Genomic DNA, 20,045 nt, shown 5'->3' with positions numbered 1-20,045 from the left:
CTTTTGGGGAATTTTTTTAGATTTAGACTATAGATTGGCTCATAAATGTTTGAAAACCATTCACTGTTTCCTAGAGAGAAAACCTGGCTCCTATTCTTTGCTTTACAGCTAACCTATTACGTGACCTTGGACAAGCCACTTAGTCTCACATCCCCATCTATATATATATTTGAGGTGGGTGGATTGGACCAGGGAGTCTTTAACATTTTGGGAGGTTCACATGCCCCTCTGAGAGACTGATAAGTGTCTCTCAGACAAAAAGCAGAAATTTTTCTAACAATGTCAAGGGGTTCCCTTTAACACCCTCCCTACCGCCTCGCCCCCAAATTCTGGGCTAAGAACCACTGGCTTCCATGAGCTTAGATTTCCTTTCTGAAATTGTGACTCTAGTACATGTATCTGAGTGACTTGCCTGCGGGGTAGGCAGCCTTAGGAAGCCCTCTGGGTGGAGTTTGGGATATCATGATTTTAGTTAAAGTGCCCAGTGAGACTGATCAGACTTGACACTAGCCAGCATCATGATTGGAGAGCCAGACAGGTAATATAAAAAAAGAGAAGCAGGCTGGACTAAGGGACATCATGGTACAAACGTCATCAATGCCTGTGGGCATTCAACCCAGGGGAACTGGGCAGTGCAAAGGGAGGGGATGCTGTGGGAAGGCAAGGGGACCCTGCCCAGTTTGGAAAGGGCAGTCTCCTTTCAGCTCCAGCCAATTCCTACCAATGGGGAAATGGGAGCTCAGAGGCACCAGCTATTTTTTTGTTTGTTTGTTTGTTGTTTTTTGTTTTTTTTTCTGATGAGAATTTGAACTTTATTTCTTATTTTTTATAAACATATAATGTATTTTTATCCCCAGGGGTACAGGTCTGTGAATCGCCAGGTTTATACACTTCACAGCACTCACCATAGCACATACCCTCCCCAATGTCCATAACCCTCCTCCCCCTCTCCCAACCCCACCTCCCCCAGCAACCCCCAGTTTGTTTTGTGAGATTAAGAGTCACTTATGGTTTGTCGGCACCAGCTATTTTTATTTTCCAAGAGAAGTTGTATATCTGGGTTTGGAAACCTCTTAGTTTTCAAATTAGTTTTTGAAAACAGTGGACCAGCATTCTGTGATTTCCTGCCTCCATGGTCCAGGCTGCTGGCATAAGATGGAGAAACTGAGGCTCAGCAATAGATAATAAATTCCTGTATTCCCTGCCATCCCATGTGAGCCCTGTTTCCATCTCTGATATGTATAGTATATATATAGTGAATGTAGTAACAACATTCACTGTGCACAGCCAGTATCTCATCCACCAACTGTTTTTAGAAGGGCAAACATTCTTCCAAGGTCATGTGAACTAGTGAAGATGACAGAACAGGTACCTGAGCACTAGGGACGGTAAGGCTCAGTGCTCTTCTCACCACACCCAGAGGGGGCCTGTGGAAGTGGCAATCACTACTCAGAGAGCCCCAAGGCCGTGCCCGCTCTGGGGACTAGCCCTGCCTGGAGAGATACTAGTTCTCTAATCAGATTAGGCTTGGCATCTCCAAGAGCTTTAGTAATCCAGGGCTAGCTGGAGCATTGTCCGGAAATCAATCAAGCAGTAACCTGGGGGTTTGAGAGGAGCACTGTTTCTAAACTGGGGACCCCCTACCCTTGCCACCATCCATCTCTGACCTGACTGCTTTGGCTTCCTGATCTGTGCCCGTTCCATCTACTCCAGGACCGGCACAAAGAACGTGACTTTGCCCCTGGACATCCAAAGAGGATGGCCTAAGCCCTTCACCCCATGTAGGCATCTACTCCCTTGCAGCTGCTGCCCCACTCACCCACAAAGCCAGCAGAACACATTTGTGAATTGTAAGGGACAACTTACATGTCTCTCTCTTCCGTGTCAGATTCTTGTCCCTGGCCACCACAGCCCAAGTAATTCCATTGTTGGGGGAAACTGGTCCTCTTTTGATGGCACAGGAATCAGGAAGGCTGGCCAGTAGCAATGTTGGGAGGGTTCTTGTAATGTCATGTGGTAATGGAGGATCCCTCCTGAGGTCAGTTTGGAGATGTGGCCTCAAAATTGAAATGCGGTGCTGTGGTGAGGTGGTTAGACCAGGATTCAAGTCTCTTGTCAACTAGTCTATGTAATCTCAGTTAAAGATCACCTACTCTGCCAACTTGTACAGAAGCACAAGTGTAAGGAGACCTTTCTGGGAACACAGGAAAATATCCAATGGGAGGTGATACTTGGGTTGGGTTTGGAAGTTAAAGTAAGACCTTATTATGCAGTACACAGGCTCTCCACTTAGCAGCTGTGTAGCCTTGGGCCTATGACTTAACCTCTCTGAGCCTCAGTTTTCTCATCTGTGCGACTGATTATATCACCCTAACTTGACTGTTCTCAAGACTGTAGGAGATAACACAGCATCTTTGCTCAGAAGCAGTAGCTTTTGTAGTGATTTCATAAGGCCACTAGATTCTTGTTACCCTGTTGAAAGCTTACCAGAAGTCGGTGGGTATTCTAACTACTGATCTCAATTAGCGTGTCATCTGGAGTTCCATTATCCTTTGTGGATGGTACATTTTTCTATTCAGAGTCCCAAGGCCACTCCCTCCCTTGCCATTCCCTCCCTTGCCATTCTCTGGGAGGGGAGCCAGTCAGAAGTCAGTACCTGAGTCTCTTCACGTATAGGAAGGCAGGAAGGAAAGAGGCCAGACCCAAGGGAGAAGGTGGAAAGGAAGAGAACAGGGAGGGTTCCAAACCTTTCAACAGTTAAATGTTAATGTAGGTGTCAGCATAGGAAGCGTCTTCTAATGACAGAAGGAAACGAGGGAGTTTGTCAATCATCTCCTGCTTAACAGATACAGATGTATTCCTAATTATCCTTTGCCTCGGGCCTTGAGGCCCAGGTGGGCTCCAGAAGGCCTGTGTTCCTGCCAGACAAAAGTCCTTAAGGAACATCATGTAGACAATTGGAATGCCATTTATCGTGCAAAACACAATAAAACCCCGAGCTGTCTTCCTGTCTCAGAGACCCATAAATTATGAAAATAATACCTGCCCCAGGCCATGGACATATTGTTTTATTAAAGTTCCGATGAATAAACTTCAAGCTCTTAAAAATGTCCTCTCAGCTTTCATCTGGCACACACCTTCAGCATGGAGCTATCGGTCTGCCTGGGTTCATTTGATTACCTCACAAAGGTACTTTGGAAAGTGGAGCTCATTTCAAGTTTTATGTTCAGCAGGCTGGAGGGGATGGCTGGGAAGCTGCAGGTGTGCCTTGGGGCTTCCTGGCCATATAGCAGAGTTGTGTGTGTGTGGGGGGGGTATATCTTGGGTTTTGCCCCCAGAGCAGGGAGACCAATGCCCCCTTTTGTGGAATGAGCACCAGGCTTACAGTGTCTCTTAAGAGTATCTGGTTATCAGCATGCAGAGGGTGGAAATTCTGCTTCTTCCCCCTTATTTTAAAATTCAGTCACTGGGGAGCCTTTTTATTCATCTTCTGCTTCTAACAAATTGAGCTATTAAGACTTCAACTCGTTTTCCCCATCCACCCCAACCACGTCTTTGGCATGTGTTCAGAGCCTGTGTCTGTACCTCTAAGGCAGCTAACAGGTAGCGTCTGCAACTGCTAACCATTATGACCCAAGGCCATTTTGTAACTGGGAACCGAGGGGAGAAAGGGCCAGTCAGGGAAGGAAAGTTAAGGGACGCAAATGTGGAACTTTTTCTCTGGACAGGGATTTAAAAAAACAAACAAAAAACCAAAACAGTGAATGTTTGTTCAAACAGCACTTGGATTAGTGAGATTATAAGCACCCAGCACCCTGCATAGGTTTTTATTATTTTTAATCTCTGAATATGAGACAGTGTAAAACCAGGCAGGGCCAAGCCATGCATCAGGAAGTCCAAGGCTGAATCAAAGCCTGATACACAGCAATGGATACTGAAGGGATTAGAAGGAAAAGCATCAGCAGTGTGACACCTACCTTATCAGCACAGGAAGACTTTGGAGCACAGATTACTCTTCATCCATTTGAGAACAGGACAGGCCCCTTGGTCTGGCCAAGGAGGTAGAGGGGACAGGACCACACTGAGGACAAACATCCTTTGTGCCCTCTTTGGCATTGATGGTGGGGTGGATGTCCTTGGAATGGGTTTATCTATCTCAAGAGGAACCTGAGGTTTTAACCAAGAATTGGAAGACGCCAGAAATTTATGACTCCAGATGAAATCAGAACTGGACCCTAGGCTCCTTATCTTCCTCCCCTCCACGCCCCCCTTGCCCATCATTGTTGCTTGTGTGCCTGTGCTTAATGGCAGCAGAAAAAAAAAAAAAAAGATGAATCACTCAATTGCTTTTCTTTCAGAAAACAAGAGGCAGGTGTTCACATGTTCAAAATATAAAAAGTTCCCCCAGGTACATAAAGTGGGAATTGGCCAGGTCTCTACCAGTTCTTTTTTTTTTTTTTTTTTTTTTTAAAGATTTTATTTATTTATTTGACAGAGAGAGAGATCACAAGTAGGCAGAGAGGCAGGCAGAGAGAGTGAGAGGGAAGCAGGCTCCCCGCCAAGCAGAGAGCCCGATGCGGGGCTCAATCCCAGGACCCTGAGATCATGACCTGAGCCGAAGGCAGCGGCTTAAACCACTGAGCCACCCAGGCGCCCCTCTACCAGTTCTTTTGAGGGGACAGGGTGTGGGCAGAAGAAACACACAGAAGGTACATTAGAAGGGCAAAGGCAATGCATTAAATGGATGGCAGACTCCCTAAGACTCAAAGGAACTGCTTTTGTACAATATCCACCAATCTGGTGAAAATAAGGAAACTACCAAAGGCTTTTGCTTGCCTTCTGAAAGCACTGTATATGTCCATGTGCACTGAAAGCTGCTTTGGGGGCACCAGGGCTTATGAATGGAGAGAACTGCACTATTTTTCTAAACTGGGCAGGTCGGATGACTGTTTGCTACCTCCTCTGCCTCCCTGTGTGATTGGTTACAGATACACTCCTGTGTAGAAGAGGGAGATGGAGCAGCACCTGGCAGAATTCAGCTAGGGAAAAAGTGAAGCTTTCCTACAGGGGTTTTCAGGGTGTCCTAGAAGCAGAATAAGGAACTGTTGTGGCACAAGGAGCCCCCCCCTTCTTTTCCTGCCAGAGCTGGGGTACAGATTTCCACTTGTTGAGTGTTCTTTGACAAATTCAGGAGTTGTGCTGGGTGAGGATATTGGCGGTGTGAACACAAACGCACAAGAAATGGCAGTCCTGTGTATATTTAACAATATATATTTATATATATTTTCTAGATCAGTACATTCAGTTTTTAACTTGTTTTTTTCTTCACAAACAGAAGAACTCTTACAATAGTAGACTTTCTAAAATAAATACTATTAAAATAGAGCTTCAAAATAAATATTCTATACAAAGGAAACCTTCTGTGGTAACTTTTGTGGTGGGGTGAGAAGGAGCTACAGTGAAGAGGGAACATGAAGTAGGAGGGTGGTGGGGTGGGAACCTTGAACAGCTTTTCTGTTTGTAACATAAAGCCAAACTGTGGGGCAGTGAGAAGAGAAAGCAAGGTAGGACACCACAGTTACCCACAGCAAAAATGGCAGCACAAGACTTGTCATCAACTGTCACAGTAAGCAGAGAGCATGGAAATGCTTACCGAAGGCATGAACCAGAAGGCCAGTGAAGCTTGGGAGATGCCCTAGTGAACTGTACAGTGCAAAGTCATGCTGCCCAGACTCCATCAGCCATCTCCTGGGGCAGCGGGGGACACTATGAAGTTTCGAAGTGACGGAAACTGGGTGTCTGCTCCTGACCAATACTTTCCATGTTGTGCAAACTTCGGCCACTCATTAGCTAACTGGGCCCCACTCGATGTTCACTGGGGATCCACGCAGACTCCACAATGCTGGAACTAGATGTTGTCACATGAAGGTCTTCCACTTGTGCTGGCTGTGAAGGGGCCCATACCAGCAGCGGAGATTGGTCTTTACCTCCTTCCAGCCAGGGACTGTGAGAAGCCTTGGTTGCACTCTGACATCCATCCAGAAGGTCTTGGCTATCTTAGAGTCAGTTCTCCGGTGCTTCTTGGGCGTGCTGGTCCTTCACAAACCCACCCTTAGGGTGGGAGCAGCCATGGCGTACTAGGACATGTGTCCTGGACCCAGGCTTGTGGACCCTACCCCCAATTCCATGCAGAACGACCACTAACCCCAGGATGAACAGAAGTGGGAACCAGCTGGCTCTTTTCAGAAAAAGTTCAGATGAGGCATAATCCAGCCAAGCAAGCCATTGCTGATGGAAACACAATCAGCCAGAAGCACCCAGAGAAATGTGTCGTGATTCTGAGAGTTTAGGCCCTAGTGGCCCTTCACCTGCCCTCAGGGCCCATGGGCAAGCCAGCTTTGTTTTTGTTTTGTTTTGCCAAGAAGCTGAGAAAAACATGCTGAGGACTTGCCCTGCAACAGAGCTGGGAGAACCAAAGCTGCTTCACCGCTTCCCTTTACCACTGAGCACAGGGGATACCGGGAGCTCGGCACACATCCATCTAGCAGGTTAAATGCAAACCGAAAAGAACAAGGCAAAACAGAGGGAAGAAAAAAAGAAAACCCAAGCCAGAAAAATCCATGTTTACAACTATGTACATAAAAAGTCAGGGTTCATCAGGGGTCAGGAGGCTGTTTGTTAGGAAACAGGGTCTGTGTAGATAGAAGGTTGGTGGAGTAGGGATGTGTGGATGTGTGTGTTTGTGTGTGTATACAGCTTATGTAAATCAATTCTCCACAGAATGGGTGTGTAGAACACCAAGATCACTGAAGTGCAACTTGCAGTGGGTCAAGTTTCCCGTGGAGACATTTGAGAGGGGCTCTGGGAAAAGTTCTCAGGCCTTGCCAAGAGTGGACGTGTGTCCTTCCATTTGGGGGGTAACCTCTGCTCACATATTCTGAGGAAAACATCTCCAGTCCCTTTAGTACACATCTGATACATTCAATTAGTTTAAGTGGTTGGCTGAATGTGTTTTTCCTACCATTCCCTCCTATTTGTGCAAGAACATCCATACATCCATCACGACTATGGCAAGGGTAGCTATGTGAATCAGCCTTAGAAAACACGGATGCAATATTTCATACTTTTTACAAGCTACCAAATGTTATATAAATAAAGCCTAAAATAATAATGACCTTCCCCTCCTTTCCTCCAATCAATAAATACCTACGGTTATGATTAACTTATTCTAAATCATAAGATATTACTACTAGTCTTCAAGAAGGAAAAAAAAAGTCCTTGAGAAGCACTGGGTGCATGCCAATCACAGCTACCTGCCTCCTTGCCTCCTTCCTGGAGATGGTTCTCTCCGACAGATCAAACTGGAAATGCTACAAAAGGTCTGCCTGCTCCACTTCCAGTTTCACCTGGGGTAGCTTTTCTGACCCAGGCCATGTCCTCTCATGGGGCTGGGATGACACACAGAATATTACACGAAGCAAAAACCCCTGCACAACAGCTGGGGGAGGGGGAGGACCACACACAATATAGCTTTTGCATGCAACAAGTACCTACCCACTGGACGTGCTGCACTTCGAGTCCTTTAGCACCTTGAGAGAGTGAGTTGCTGCGTCTTTGGGGACTGTTGGGAGGGGGTAGTGTGGCCACACAGGGAAGCAGGGCTCAATCCCAAGAAGCCCCTGGAGAATCCCCACCCTCCTTGCTCTTACTCCTCTGCCAGGGCCTCCTAACACTAAAATAGACTCTTTTTTTTTTTTCAATCATCTGTCTATTTACATTAAAGATACAGACACATCACTGTACACAAAAGGCTATGACAGCAAGCAGCAGAATCACAAGAGAAGGAACCCACACCCAGCTCGGCTCTACTGTCACTCTGCCAATGGGAGGTGCTGACTCTCTTCTTTGCTCTGAAAATCCTCTTCTTGGTGGGAAGGGGGATTGTGTTCCTTGAGGTTGCTCGCCCCCCAGATTTTGAAATCAGCCCTTCCTGGGGGTGGCCCAAAAGGAAGCAAGTATTTCATTATTATTATTATTATTATTTTTAAAACACCATTACAGCATCTGGTTTAATTGTTCTAAAAAAACATAATGGCTGGATCCAGAGACCACAGCCTCAGACTCATTGGCAAAATTATATTTGGTCTCGCGTGTGCCGCCCCGGCTTTCTCTACCCATAAAAATTTCTGGAAAGGACCTGGGCAGAGAGAACTCAGGACTCGTAGTGGCAGGTGAGTCTGTGACTCGGTAAGAACCGGAGGATGGTGTTATGAGCAAACACCCCTGACAGTTAGTGATGAAGCTGGAAGGGAGAAATGCGCTCTGTAGTGGCTCCTAAATCCATCTGCGGCTCTAGGGAGGCAGAGTGGGGAATGAGCCTCTGCTCTTAAGGGGGTCTCAAGTATATACAACAGGGATTGCCAGGGTCTTCACCTTCCCCAGGGTGTTGGGGCAACCTGGGGTTGGCAGGGAGAGAAGTACGGACATCAGGGTTCCAAGCATCTTCTTCAGAGGTCCTGGTCACTCAGTTAATGATTCCTCCCCAGCAGCCAGAGAATGGAAGAGTGGGGAGAAAGGGGGAAGGAAGGACTGGGAAGGCATTCAAGCAGCTGCAACTTCCGGATATGTGTCCACATCTGTGTTCCGTCTTCTGAAAAGGAACCCTCCCCAACCCCCACCACACCACACCCCTGCCACTGTCTGTCTGCCAGAGTTCCAGGACCCTGAAAAAAAAAAAAAAACCAAAAGAACGAAAAACAACAACCCAAAGTGCTTCTTCATCCTTTCGGGAAAGAGAGGGTGGGCAGTGGTGGTCTCCATATCTTCAGAAGCTGAGGGTGGGGAGTGGGCAGACCAGCAAGGTCAGCCTCAGGACACTAAAGCCTCTGGCCTCGCTGTGGTCTTCTCAGGTGTCAGAAGGGAACCAGGTTTTCAGGGGTAGCACGGGGGCTTCGACCCGAAGCGTCAGAAGGGCTTGTCAGGTCTGTTGGCCTTGGCATCCCCGGTGGCTGCCTTGCAGATGACGCTGTTCGTATGCTTGCAGCGGCAACCAGGGCGGCGCAGGCGGTCGTAGCCGCGCTGGGCCAGCTTCACGCAGCCGGTGGCGGGCAGGTAGCAGAGCAGGCACGGCAGCACCAGGGAGAGGGCCCCCATGAAGGACCAGCGGGCACAGCAGTTGGAGCGGGAGCAGGAGCAGGGGTGGTCGGCGCAGGAGCCCTCATCGTCCTCGTTGGTGCAGTGGTAGAAGACGCCTTGCACCAGGCACATGCAGGTGCCGTAGTTGACCAGGGTCTGGGCGGAGCACAGGCATTCCTGGTTGCAGACCCAACAGGAGGGCAGTGTCCGGGGGGATGCACACTCCTTGCACTTACACTTCCCACAGGCCTCGCATAGCAAGAAATGCTTGTCCAGTTCAGGGGGCACTGCCAGGCCCTTGAGGTCCAGTGGTTTGCAGTGGACCACCTTGGGCTGGATGCGCACTGCCCTCGGGGAAGCCTGATCAGCCATCGGCGGTGGTGCCATGTGGTCTAAGAGCCGCTGGTCAGAGGACGTGCTGCTGCTGCTGCTCACAGAGCTGGGGCGCCCGCTGAAGGAGATCCAGTGGTGGGTGACATCCTGGTCACAGCGGGCAGGCGTCGGGGCCAACTCTGGGGGCCCAACCCGGGTCCGCTTAGGGCCAATAGGGGGCACCAGGCCAGGATTGTCTATGTAGTCATTCTCCACATGGCTGGTCTTCATTTGGTCGATGGGGAGGATGGTGAGTGGGTGTTGGAGGCGGTTGTGGGGCATACGGCTGTCAAGTAGGGGCTGGACCATGACTGAGCTGGGAGTCAAGGGGACGCTCTGTGGGATCGGGGGCTCCATTGGGCTGGAGGTCCTGGACTGTGCAGAGGAACAAGCTTCTAGGGGCCCTGGGTAGGGGGAGGTGGGGAAAAGGAAGAGAGAGTGGATTCCAGGCATCAGTACTTGGCCTGTTAACACCCCCACCCCCATCCCTTAAGGTCCTTGGGAGTACAAATGAAACGGGAACTGGATTCTCAGTGGATTCTCCAGCACTGAGGCTTAAGATGATTAATAGTAACAATAGTGAGTGATAGAAGCAACACTTACTCAGCACTTAATGAGCTATAGGCTCTAGTAAGCTCCATGTATAATGTGTCATTGACTCTTCACTACTACTACCCCTTCTGTAGTTACAAAAAACGAATGTTCAAAGTAACCTGTCCAAAGGCGCACAAAATTATCAACAGAACTCAGCAGGAGTTCAAACCTAGCCCAACCAAACCCATTCTTGCCAGGGCTGCGAAATATGCCCTATTTTTAAGTTAGGTAGCCCAGTGGTTGTAAACACAGGCTCTGGAATCAGATCCAAGTTTGAATTCTCACCCCCCCTCCCTAGCAATGTTGCTGTAAATAGGTTGTTACCTCTATACCTTGGTTTTTTCATCTCTAAAATGGGTTCTTGTGAGGATTAAATGAGAAAAATGCTGTCCACTACCTAGCATCTTGCCTGCCAGTAATGTATCACTATTCGAGAGAGCATCAGCTTAGATTTCCTGAACACCCAAAGGACTGTGTACCGGGCATTGTGCTGAGGATGTAGTGACCATGACAGATAGCCCCTGTGAGCTCCCTTGGAGTGTATCAGCTACATAAACAAAAGCCTTTATTTCTACATAGTCGCAAGAGAAGGAAGGGCTGTATGTGATGCCTCTACACCCAAGATATTAACTTATAACCACCGCTTCTAAGAGCAGCAACCTCCAGTGGCTAATAACCTCTGGCTAGGTGCACTTCTGACAACTTGGATGGGAAATCCTCTCGAGGGGCACTCACATCACCCATTTCCAAGTGCTGAGCTGAACATTCAGCCTAAATGCTATTTACTAGAATAGCTAAGCCAACTCTGGATCAGTTTCTAATTTCACCGAGAGAGTGCAATTTTAAGTTGGAATCCCGCCAGAGATTCAACTGCAGTGCCTGACACGGAACCCCAGGAAGTCACTTAAATCAAAGAGCGGAAACAACTTGGTTCAAATTTAGAAAGTGCACATTGTTTTCTATTAGAAGTGCCATTTCCTCGCCTGCTGACCTTTACATTCGGAATTCGGCTGGAGATCAATTTAAAGAAATAGCAGCAGAAGGCCAAGACCTCTGCCCAAGGGGACACAATCTGGAATCCAAGAGAAAGATTAGACTCTGGGAAGAGTCCACTAGGGGGTGGGGGTGTGAGACAGAACAAGATGCGGATAGAAGGGAAAGATAATGGTATTGAAAAAAGGACCAGACCACTGAATTAATGTTACCGGGCAGAGTTGGATGAATGCCTTTTCATGATAATAATGATGTTCTCATTAGGGGAATGGCCCCTGCATCTCTGCTGACAGGTTCATGTGGCCTCAGAGTAATGCTAAGAGTTGGCGGGGGGGGGGGGGCATTGATAGGTTACCATTTCCAGTTAACCCCTTGCCCCTCCAGACTGGGTACACAGTTGGCCTATCGCAGTACTCCAATCATAGGGGAATAACACCCTGCCCCAGGTGACTCATCCATACTTCTCAAGGCTACACTGAGGAATGAGGCGGCAGGTGGAAAAAGCATTCAGAGCAACTCAATTTTATACCCCCCAACTTGGAAACGGTATTTGATCAGAAATGGTGAAACTGTTGGGGGAAGGGCTTCTCCAGATGCTTTCTGACCTGTCTAAAAGAGCGAGCTAGCTCTAGATGAAAAGTTCACGAAGGGGAGAAAAGGGAACTTTATCCACAAGGTTCTCATCCTGTGTTCTCATCTCATCAAGTCTTTTCCATAAGGCTCAGTGCTCAGTCAGCTGCTATGTGCCATTTGCATAGGGCATGTATTATTGGCTTTGCTCCCATGCTCTACCTACTTAAAAGATGCTAGGTCTTCTGTGCAGTTTTTCTCACGTGGGAGAAAGTCTGCCTAATGGCAACACCTGCCTCTTGTCTCCACATTCCCTCCAGAAGCAAGGAGAGCATCATCTTCAAATGGGAGACTTCCCTGCAGCAGAGTTACTAGCCTTAAGTGTCTGGCACTTCTACCACCAAGAATGATCATTTACCAAGGCAGCCTCCTATAGGGACCCTGTGGTCAGGGCTGGATGGGGGTGATGTCAAAAATGCATCTACAGAGAGGAGTTTTTCCAAGGATCCAGGGTACAGTGGGGCAGAACTCTAGGGAATGCTACCTTAGCCCACTTACTCTTTTGCAGGGACTCCAAAGCCTTGCTTCTGCAAATGGGTTTAGGTCAACAGACGAGTGCTAGGAAACCCAGGTCCCCACCATGGGGACTTTACCTGGAGGAAAACATGTGACTGGGCACAAGAAAGGAAATGTTGATGGAGGCATAGGATGAGACTCTCAGGTGCCAGCCAAGAGGTGCCTCAGCCTGAACCCCCAACCCGGACAAAGACAGTGTGATTCCCTTATTCCAGAAGCTTGGGTTATGAATGCTCAGGGTCTTGCCAATAAAACTGCCAGTGGCAGTTTGAAGGCCATTTTGCCCCATGTAGTTGGGGTTTTGTCTCTTAGGACTAGGATTGGGACTCGCCATGCTGTTGGAAAAATAAGGGGAGAAAAAGAAAATTACACACTCTTCTTCCCCCAGTTCTATTCTTGGGATTCTTAAAAACAGCCATATTTTCTTATGGCTAAAACAAAAGGCATGGGCAATGCTCAAGGATTTTAATAGGCCCTGGAATCAGAAGGCACATTAATGGAAAAGTCCCAACAGGATGCCAGGGTGGGCGCAGCGCCTGTGGGCAATGGGATGTTGGCTGTCAACATCTGGGCTTGCTGTTGGGGCCAGACATGGGAGTGGGAGCTTGGTCCATGATGACTCAGCTCTCTTGGGACACGCAACATCCAAGATGGCTCCAGCAGGCATATTCCAAAATGCACCTTCCCTGTCACAACCCTGATGTTGGATTCCTTCCGGCCACTAGCTCAGCAAAAACCAGCGGCTGGCTCACAGTTGCAGTGCTCAAAACCCTCCCCCAGCTCCATTGCCTTACCTCCCCATTAGCATGGACTTCCACTACTTCCCCAGCAGCCTGTTTGATAACCCCTCAGCAAGGCTAAATGAAGCCTCAAAACAACAACAACAAAAAACACAAAAACCCCAACCCTCAGTTGGTTTACAAGATCAATCTCTACTCACTGGGACACACCCAGCCTCTAGCCTAAGCAATGCTGAGGAACTTAAGTGCAGTTTAATATGTACTCTCTGCTTCCCCTGCAAGGAAGGAAGAGATTTATAATATAAATAGAGGAGAGAGGAGGCTTTGCCTCATTTAGGCTCTTTGGAAGACTGATGGTCAATTTGGAAGACTGTGGACAGAGAAACAAAGCCAGCACTCCACTTAGTCAGAGAAGCACCTCTATGGAGTTTTTAGGTGGCATTATTATGGATCAGCACGAGGAAAGGAAACTTTTGCCCCCACTCCTAACTTCTCATACTAAGTAATAATTGTGGAAGGAGCTAATATTTATGAAACCTATCTTTGAGTCAGGCTTCTGTGCTAAGCCATCAGTGATTTTCTCATTGAATCCTTACACCATCACTTTGGAGAATAACACCCATTCTGTAAGGAAGAAATGAAGAACAAAGGGTCATAATGCTAGTAATGTTAGTTAGTTATTGGGGCACCATTTGAATCTAGACAGCAAAGGCTCCAGAGCCTGCTGCCTCAGCCCCACAGCCCTGACTTACAGTAACATCTGGGTATTCATGTAAAGGCAGGAAAGTACTGATCACTTTCACAACCATGGACTCTACTAGTCTCCCCAGTCTGCCACCAGCCCTCAAGGAGCCTCATCAGGCCATTCACGGGGCTCTTAACCAAACCAGCAGGGAAATGAAGCAGTCAGACAGGGGTTACATCAGACTGGCCCCCTGTGAAGGGAATTCTCACTGTGCTGGGGCCGGGGGGGGGGGGGGGGGCGCGGTGTGTGAAATCTGTCATTACAGGAAGGCCCAGAGTTCAAGTTTCCAGTTCAGTTTTCTTTACCATCCCTTCTGTCACATCATACACCACTGCTTCACTAAGTGTGTTCGTTTTAAAGTGTCACTTGTAGGATCTCATCACAAAGCAGAGTCTAAAAGGAAGCCCTGGCATGGGAAGGAACTCCCTCTCCTCCTCCTACGAAGCTGAACTTAAGGATCCCTAGGACACATTCTCAGATGGGGCTTTCTGTTCCAGGTCTGTGGGGGAGGGAGGGAGGGGCCTGAGTAAGAGGAAGCCAGAAGCCAGTCCTAGAATACTGATTCAGCAGGATTCAAAGCACAGAGCACACAGTTCTGTCTTTGCCACTTGGCAGTCTGTGGCATATGTACCTGTGGGACAGGCTGAGCGTCAGGATGCAGAGGCAGGCTGGCTGAAAAGAATCAAGGGGTGTGTTAAAGGTCCATGCCACCCTCCTACCCCTTCCCCTTGACTTCCCCTGGGAAGAGGAGTTGGGAAATACTGACAGCTGTGCTTTCAAAACTATAGGTCAGCACATGACAGACTGGCAAGAGGCTCTGAATGAATGGGCCACTTCTGTACTGCTCCATTCAGTCTCGGCAGGTCATCCTAGCGAAGGTTATTTAACCCTTTATCAGTTCAGAAGAAATGGTCTCTAGGCTGCCGGGAATCCCACCCAGCATTGCCGCTTGGTTTTTTGTGACAGCATCACAGTTTAGTTAATTAAATTCCAACCAAATAATGACTTATTGCTTCAAAAAGACTTTAAAAGGTGTTTGGCGGGGTTGGGGGGAGTGGAGAGGAAAACCAAGAACCAGCCTTCCCTACACCCCACTGAGGAAGACCATCTCTGCATCTCTGAGATGCGGAGAACAGCCCCTGTGGGAGAACAAAGCATTGGCGCAGCTGGATTTGTCTGAGAATCCTTGCTGCTCCCCCACCCCTCTCCAGCACCAGAGTAAGGAGCTCACCTCTGGCCATAATCAGTTAGTTAGAGATCACAAAAGAAAACAGCTGCTTTTCATCCTTTTGTCCCACTACCAGCTGGCAGTTCCCAACCCTCTCCCTCTTCCTCATCCACAACCAGTCAGTTGAGCCCGCCAAAGTCCCAGCACAAGGATTTGGCGGGGGTGGGGGGGTGTGGGGGGGGTGTCTTGCTGTACTTGCTCTGGGCTATTCTATCTGGCTTTAAATGTTGGTTTCATTGGTTATCTGCTCAGATCCCCTTAAAGAGATACTAGAAATCAAGGGAGAGAAAAGAATGGGGCTAGAAGAACTCCTGGCATGTATCAAAGTTTGGAGGGGAACAGAAACCCAGACCCCAAGGGAGGCCCCCCTCTCAATGACAACAAGACAATTTATCTTACCACCCTCCACCAGAGATTTCTAAGAAAAGATTCTAATAATAGATTCCTGATAATAGATTTTAATTTCCTCCTGGGATGGGGCAGGAGATGACTCCCCACTTCTCCCAACCAAAAAAAGAAAGACTGCTGGAAAAGGGAAACCACTCTGCAAATGGCCACCTGCCCCAGAAGGGCCTCTTCCCTTCTCCACTAGATCCAGCACATCTGTGCTCCCTCCCCAGTGCCCTTGCTTCCTCCACTGACTGTCCTTGGAAAGAACAATCATGATCACAGCTGAATGGTGTAGCCTCTTAAACCCAACCACATGTCCCGGATACATCCCCAGCCTTGTCAGCTGTCCGGATCTGCAGGGTGGCCCCAGACCCCTGAGAGCCAAGAATACCCCGCCTCTAACTTCATGCAACACTCCACACCTTCTGTGTAAGAAGTGGCTCCCTTTCAACCAGCTCCTCATATGTGCCCAGCACAGCCCACTACAGCCCCCTTGGGAAGTTTCTTCCCTCCATCCCTCCCTGACTGTACAAATGGAGAGACTAAGGCTCAGGCTTAGCAGGTTTCTTAGCTATTCACCTTCTCTGACCTGGCCCCTAGCTTGGTCTGAAAGGTGTAATACAGTTTTCTGTATGCTGCTCTTCATCCCCTTCTTTCTCTGGCTCTTTTGAAAGACCAAAAATATATTCCAGTGGGTCACTGCTTTCCCTTCTATCCAGGAGATCCAGGTTTGCCATGAGATGGAACCTTTCCACTTTTGCCATTCCCCCTTTCCTTAAGAACGCTTTTGTATCTACATCCCAAATCCAAATTTTCAGCTGTATCCCTAAATCCATGTTTGTGTAAGACTCCTGGAAGTTTTCCTCACAAGGGAACTTCCAGCTCCGTAGCAGCAAGGTGACAGACACTCTGGAGTCGCCACCAGATTAAATGCCTTAACTCTCTAAGAACACTCAACTTCTGACTAAAGACAAGGAGCTCCTTTCCAAACCTCCCTGGTACAAAATCTGGGTCCTACCCAAGAGGATGCCTGAGGAAAGAAAAATGCTTGGGGGGATGGGGCCCCCACTTGGGGCTAGATGTCACACCCAAGGGGGTTAGCATCAGGAATTGGATGCAAAGTCCCAAACTGTTCTCAAGGGCCACTTCTGAAGGTGTTAATGGGTGTTTTTTCCTGCCTTTATTTTAAAATCACTTACTTTCAGATTTTGCTTTGAAAGGCTGCCTTCATTTGTTATTCAAGTCAGCCAGACCTCTGGGTTTACCAGAGTGGGAGTGGGGGATGGGGATGTAGATGGAGGAATGGGTAAAGAAATTGCTGGACAGAGGGTGGAATACCAAAGAGCCTCATCTCTCTACCTTTTCTGTAAGCTCCAAATGATCACCTGCCCCCAGTTTCTGTCCTGCTTAGCCAGGAATCATTCTAGGCTATGTGTTCTGTCTCCTCCCACCAAGCCTAACCAAAGCTTTAAGGAAATGTTGTCATTTCAAAATGATGGTAATACAGAAAAGGTCGTGGGAATGAGGATTTCCACTCCACAAAAATGGGAATGACTCCTGGGTTCAGAATCTAAAAAAGGAAAATTAAGAGATGTCTTATGAAAGTCTTCCTCACCCTAACTGACCAAAACTTGTCCATCATGGAGATTTTGGAAATACGCCATCAAAATGCCTCCCACCAGGTACTGGCCAAACACAGCATCTCAGTTGGTCATTGTGTGCACTGCTCACAATAATGGATTTGCCTGAAGCCTGCTGGCAAGTGAGGTCGCTCCCAAGGGCTGGCAAAGAGAGGAAACTAGATTTCACACTGGACAAGTCTACGTCTTTCCAGTCCCTCTCTTGAAACAGCTAAAGGAGTTGACTGCAGTCTTTCCTTTCCTAATCCACCCCACACCCACAGACTAAAGGAAATAAAAAACTGAACAATTCAGATGTTTTATGCTCCATTCATGTTAAGATCCAGAGAACTCTAAACACTGTGAAATCACCAGTGCAATATCGGGTAGGGCCACAGGCCAGACTGAGTTTATTAAGAGATTGATAAGGCCGTATTTCCTAAATGCTCTAGGCCTTCACCTTCCAGCTTCGTATCACCAAGAGGCCCGTCAGAAAGACTGGAGAGCCTTGGTCAGCTAACCAGAAAGGCATGCACTTGCTCCTGCCCCTCCCCAAACTGGAGAGAATCACGCCACTGATTTGGAGACAGGAAAGTGGGGTTTCCCACTGGATCTGGGCACCCAACTGAACCCACATCTTTTCTTTCAGCGCTAACCATGCCTGGGGGTTCCTAGAGACTCAATGTGCCAGAACGCAGCCTCCTGCCCTCACCCAGCCTTGGCAATATGGACGCCCATCCAGCAGCTGGTGAATGAGGCAGCCAGTAGCTCTCCCCTCTAATCACCACCATCCAGCGCCTCCAGCCCAGTTTGCTTCTCCGTCCACAACTCAGCCATCAAGCCATGCAATCATTTTCGCCTCTCTTGCCTTCTCTGCCCACAACCCCCAGCCCCAAAGAGAATTGAGAAATCGTCTTCTTGCACAAGAACAGCTACTGTCTAAATGCTTTTTGATCGTCTGCATGGAGGGGGAACTGGGCACAGCCCTGGCCCCAGCGATGAAGCCAAGCTCCCGCTGTCCTGGCTGCCCAAACCCGCCTTTTCCCCCCTTCCCTGCCCCTGTGGCCTTGGAGATTCAGAATTTTCAGAACGTACCGTCTCTATCTTTCTCTCTTCAGGGTGATGTCAAGCCTGGTACCACCAAGGAGGAGGGAAAGCGGGTACCTTATCTCTACTACGCATGCAACCTCTTTCTCCAGCTCCCACACGCCCAGCGTTATGTAAACGCACCTTCAGCCCCCACCACAACCCCAGCGCGTCCCGGCCCCAGGGCCCGGCACAGCTCGGTGCCCGGAGAAGGGAGGCACGAGGAGGCCGAGGGGCCTCTGCCCCTACAGAGGCCGGGAAAGGGAAAGGCAACTGCAAGGCAGTTACACAGAATAAAATGCAGCAGCAGAGCAAAGGTCAGACGGCGAAGAACCACCTCGCCGAAGAGAGAGAGCAAAAATGCCCAGTCCCGGGCCATCTACGTGCTGACCATCGAGGAGGAGACAGAAGGGTAGAAAACCCAGTCTGTCACGGCTCCGAAGGGAAGAGAAAAACCTACGTCGAGCATAGGCCGCTGCAGTGGGCTGGGGAGATCTGGGTAGAGCTGGCACCGTGGGCACGGAGCCCGGGGTGGGCAAGCCGCCCAGGGCAAGAGCGCCCGCCGGACCCAAGAGGTGGCTCCTGACCGAGCCCAGAGCCTCCCATTCCAACGCTCAAGGCGGGTGGTGGCAGGAGGAAAGGAACCAGGCCAGTAGCAAACTCCCGGGACACGCACGGGGCTTCCTGAGTCTCAGAGTGGGGAAGCCGGGCTTGGCAGTGCCCCGGGGTCGGAAACTCTGGTGCCAGGCTGTGAACACCCCCGGTTCTGTGCCGGCCCAGCCGAGGGCGTCAGGGAGCTGCGGCAAACCGCAGCGGCTCGAGGAGGCTCAGCGAGAGAGGGAAGGAACACTGAGGCGCGCCTAGAAATAGCGCACCATTTGCCCCAGCCGGAGGGGGAGTCGTATTGCGACTGAGAGGGGGCACTTTCGGATCCCGAAACCGGCTAGGGACTTACTTTGAGGAGCCGCAGAACCACAAGCATTGCTCCACGCTTGTGTAAATCCCCGAACCCGGGCGGGTCAGACGCCGCTGTTCACGCAGACGTCGGCGGGAGAAACCGATAGGACTCCTTGCGCACCGCAGCGCCAGCTCCGCGCTGTCAGCTCCTCTCGCTGCCTCCGCGGCGGTGTTGCAACCACTGCCTGGGAAAATGGCTTTTTTATGAATGGGAGGGAAGGCAGCTCCAGTGCGCACGCGCTCCGTTCGCGATTCTATGAATGGGTGGGCACAAGAGACCCTGCACGCGCATGCGCCGCGCTCCTTTTTTTATGAATGGGGGGCCGGAAAAGAACTTAACCCCTGATTGCTGGGGCTGACTGTAGCTCCTGCAGAGGCCGTCGTTCTTTTACAAAAAGGGGTGGAGGTTGTTGTTGCCCTTTTCTTTTTTTTTTTTTTTTTAATGAATGGAGGGCGGCGGCGACTGCTGCAGCTGGCTCAGCTGCGCGGGCTGTACCCCCTCCCAGCCTGCGAGAGGAGGTAAAGGCCACCTTCATGCCACTGCGGGCCTGGGCAGGAACCGTCAGTGTCTTTGGGGGTTGGGGGGCACTGTGGCCTCTGAATCCTGGGCCGAGTGCTGGGTGGGGAGGACGCACCTAGATCTAGGGATCTCGATCTGCCGCCGGGGTGGGGGGGGGCGGGGCGGGAGACGGGAAGACCCCCTGAAAGGGGCCTTATCTTTCTCTAGCCTAGGGGTGTTGGGGGGAGGAGTCGTGAAACCGCGCTTACCAAAAATTAAGAAAATGTTAAATGTTCATAGCAAGGAAGGGCTTTGTGGGGGTTGCTTGAATGAATCTTGATTTTTCCCTTGAGTAAGTACAGACCACCCCACCCCCACTTCACCATTTCTTGGGTGTGGACAGCGACAGGGCCGAGGCCTCGTCCATCTCCAGTACCCCCTGCCCCCAGGCCAACGCTGGCTACTCAGTTAGAGGCCGGACTCAAGCTTCGCAGTGCCAAGTCCTACCCTCCACCCCCGCCATATCCCACTGTAATATTCT

The 20,045-nt window shown here is 49.5% G+C and overlaps 1 protein-coding gene across 1 annotated transcript; it reads right to left on the bottom strand.

Moving 5' to 3' along the window:
- Positions 1-5,288: 5,288 nt before the first annotated feature.
- On the bottom strand, positions 5,289-19,179 carry SPRY4 (sprouty RTK signaling antagonist 4). Its single transcript, XM_046000732.1, has 2 exons — positions 19,004-19,179; positions 5,289-9,911 (listed from the first exon to the last, which is right to left on the bottom strand). Exon 2 carries the CDS (start codon positions 9,862-9,864, stop codon positions 8,965-8,967), a length of 900 nt encoding a protein of 299 aa, XP_045856688.1. The 5' UTR covers positions 9,865-9,911; positions 19,004-19,179; the 3' UTR covers positions 5,289-8,964.
- Between the last annotated feature and the right edge of the window lie 866 nt (positions 19,180-20,045).

This window comes from Meles meles, chromosome 3 (genome assembly GCF_922984935.1).
Source record: "Meles meles chromosome 3, mMelMel3.1 paternal haplotype, whole genome shotgun sequence".
NCBI lineage: Eukaryota > Metazoa > Chordata > Mammalia > Carnivora > Mustelidae > Meles > Meles meles.
Note: the sequence above shows the minus strand (reverse complement) of the source record. Positions and strands in the feature narration are given on the sequence as shown.

What these genes read in the sequence shown, in the direction of transcription:
- SPRY4 (XM_046000732.1), bottom strand. Translation starts at nt 9,864, where the DNA reads ATGGAGCCCCCGATCCCACAGAGCGTCCCCTTGACTCCCAGCTCAGTC.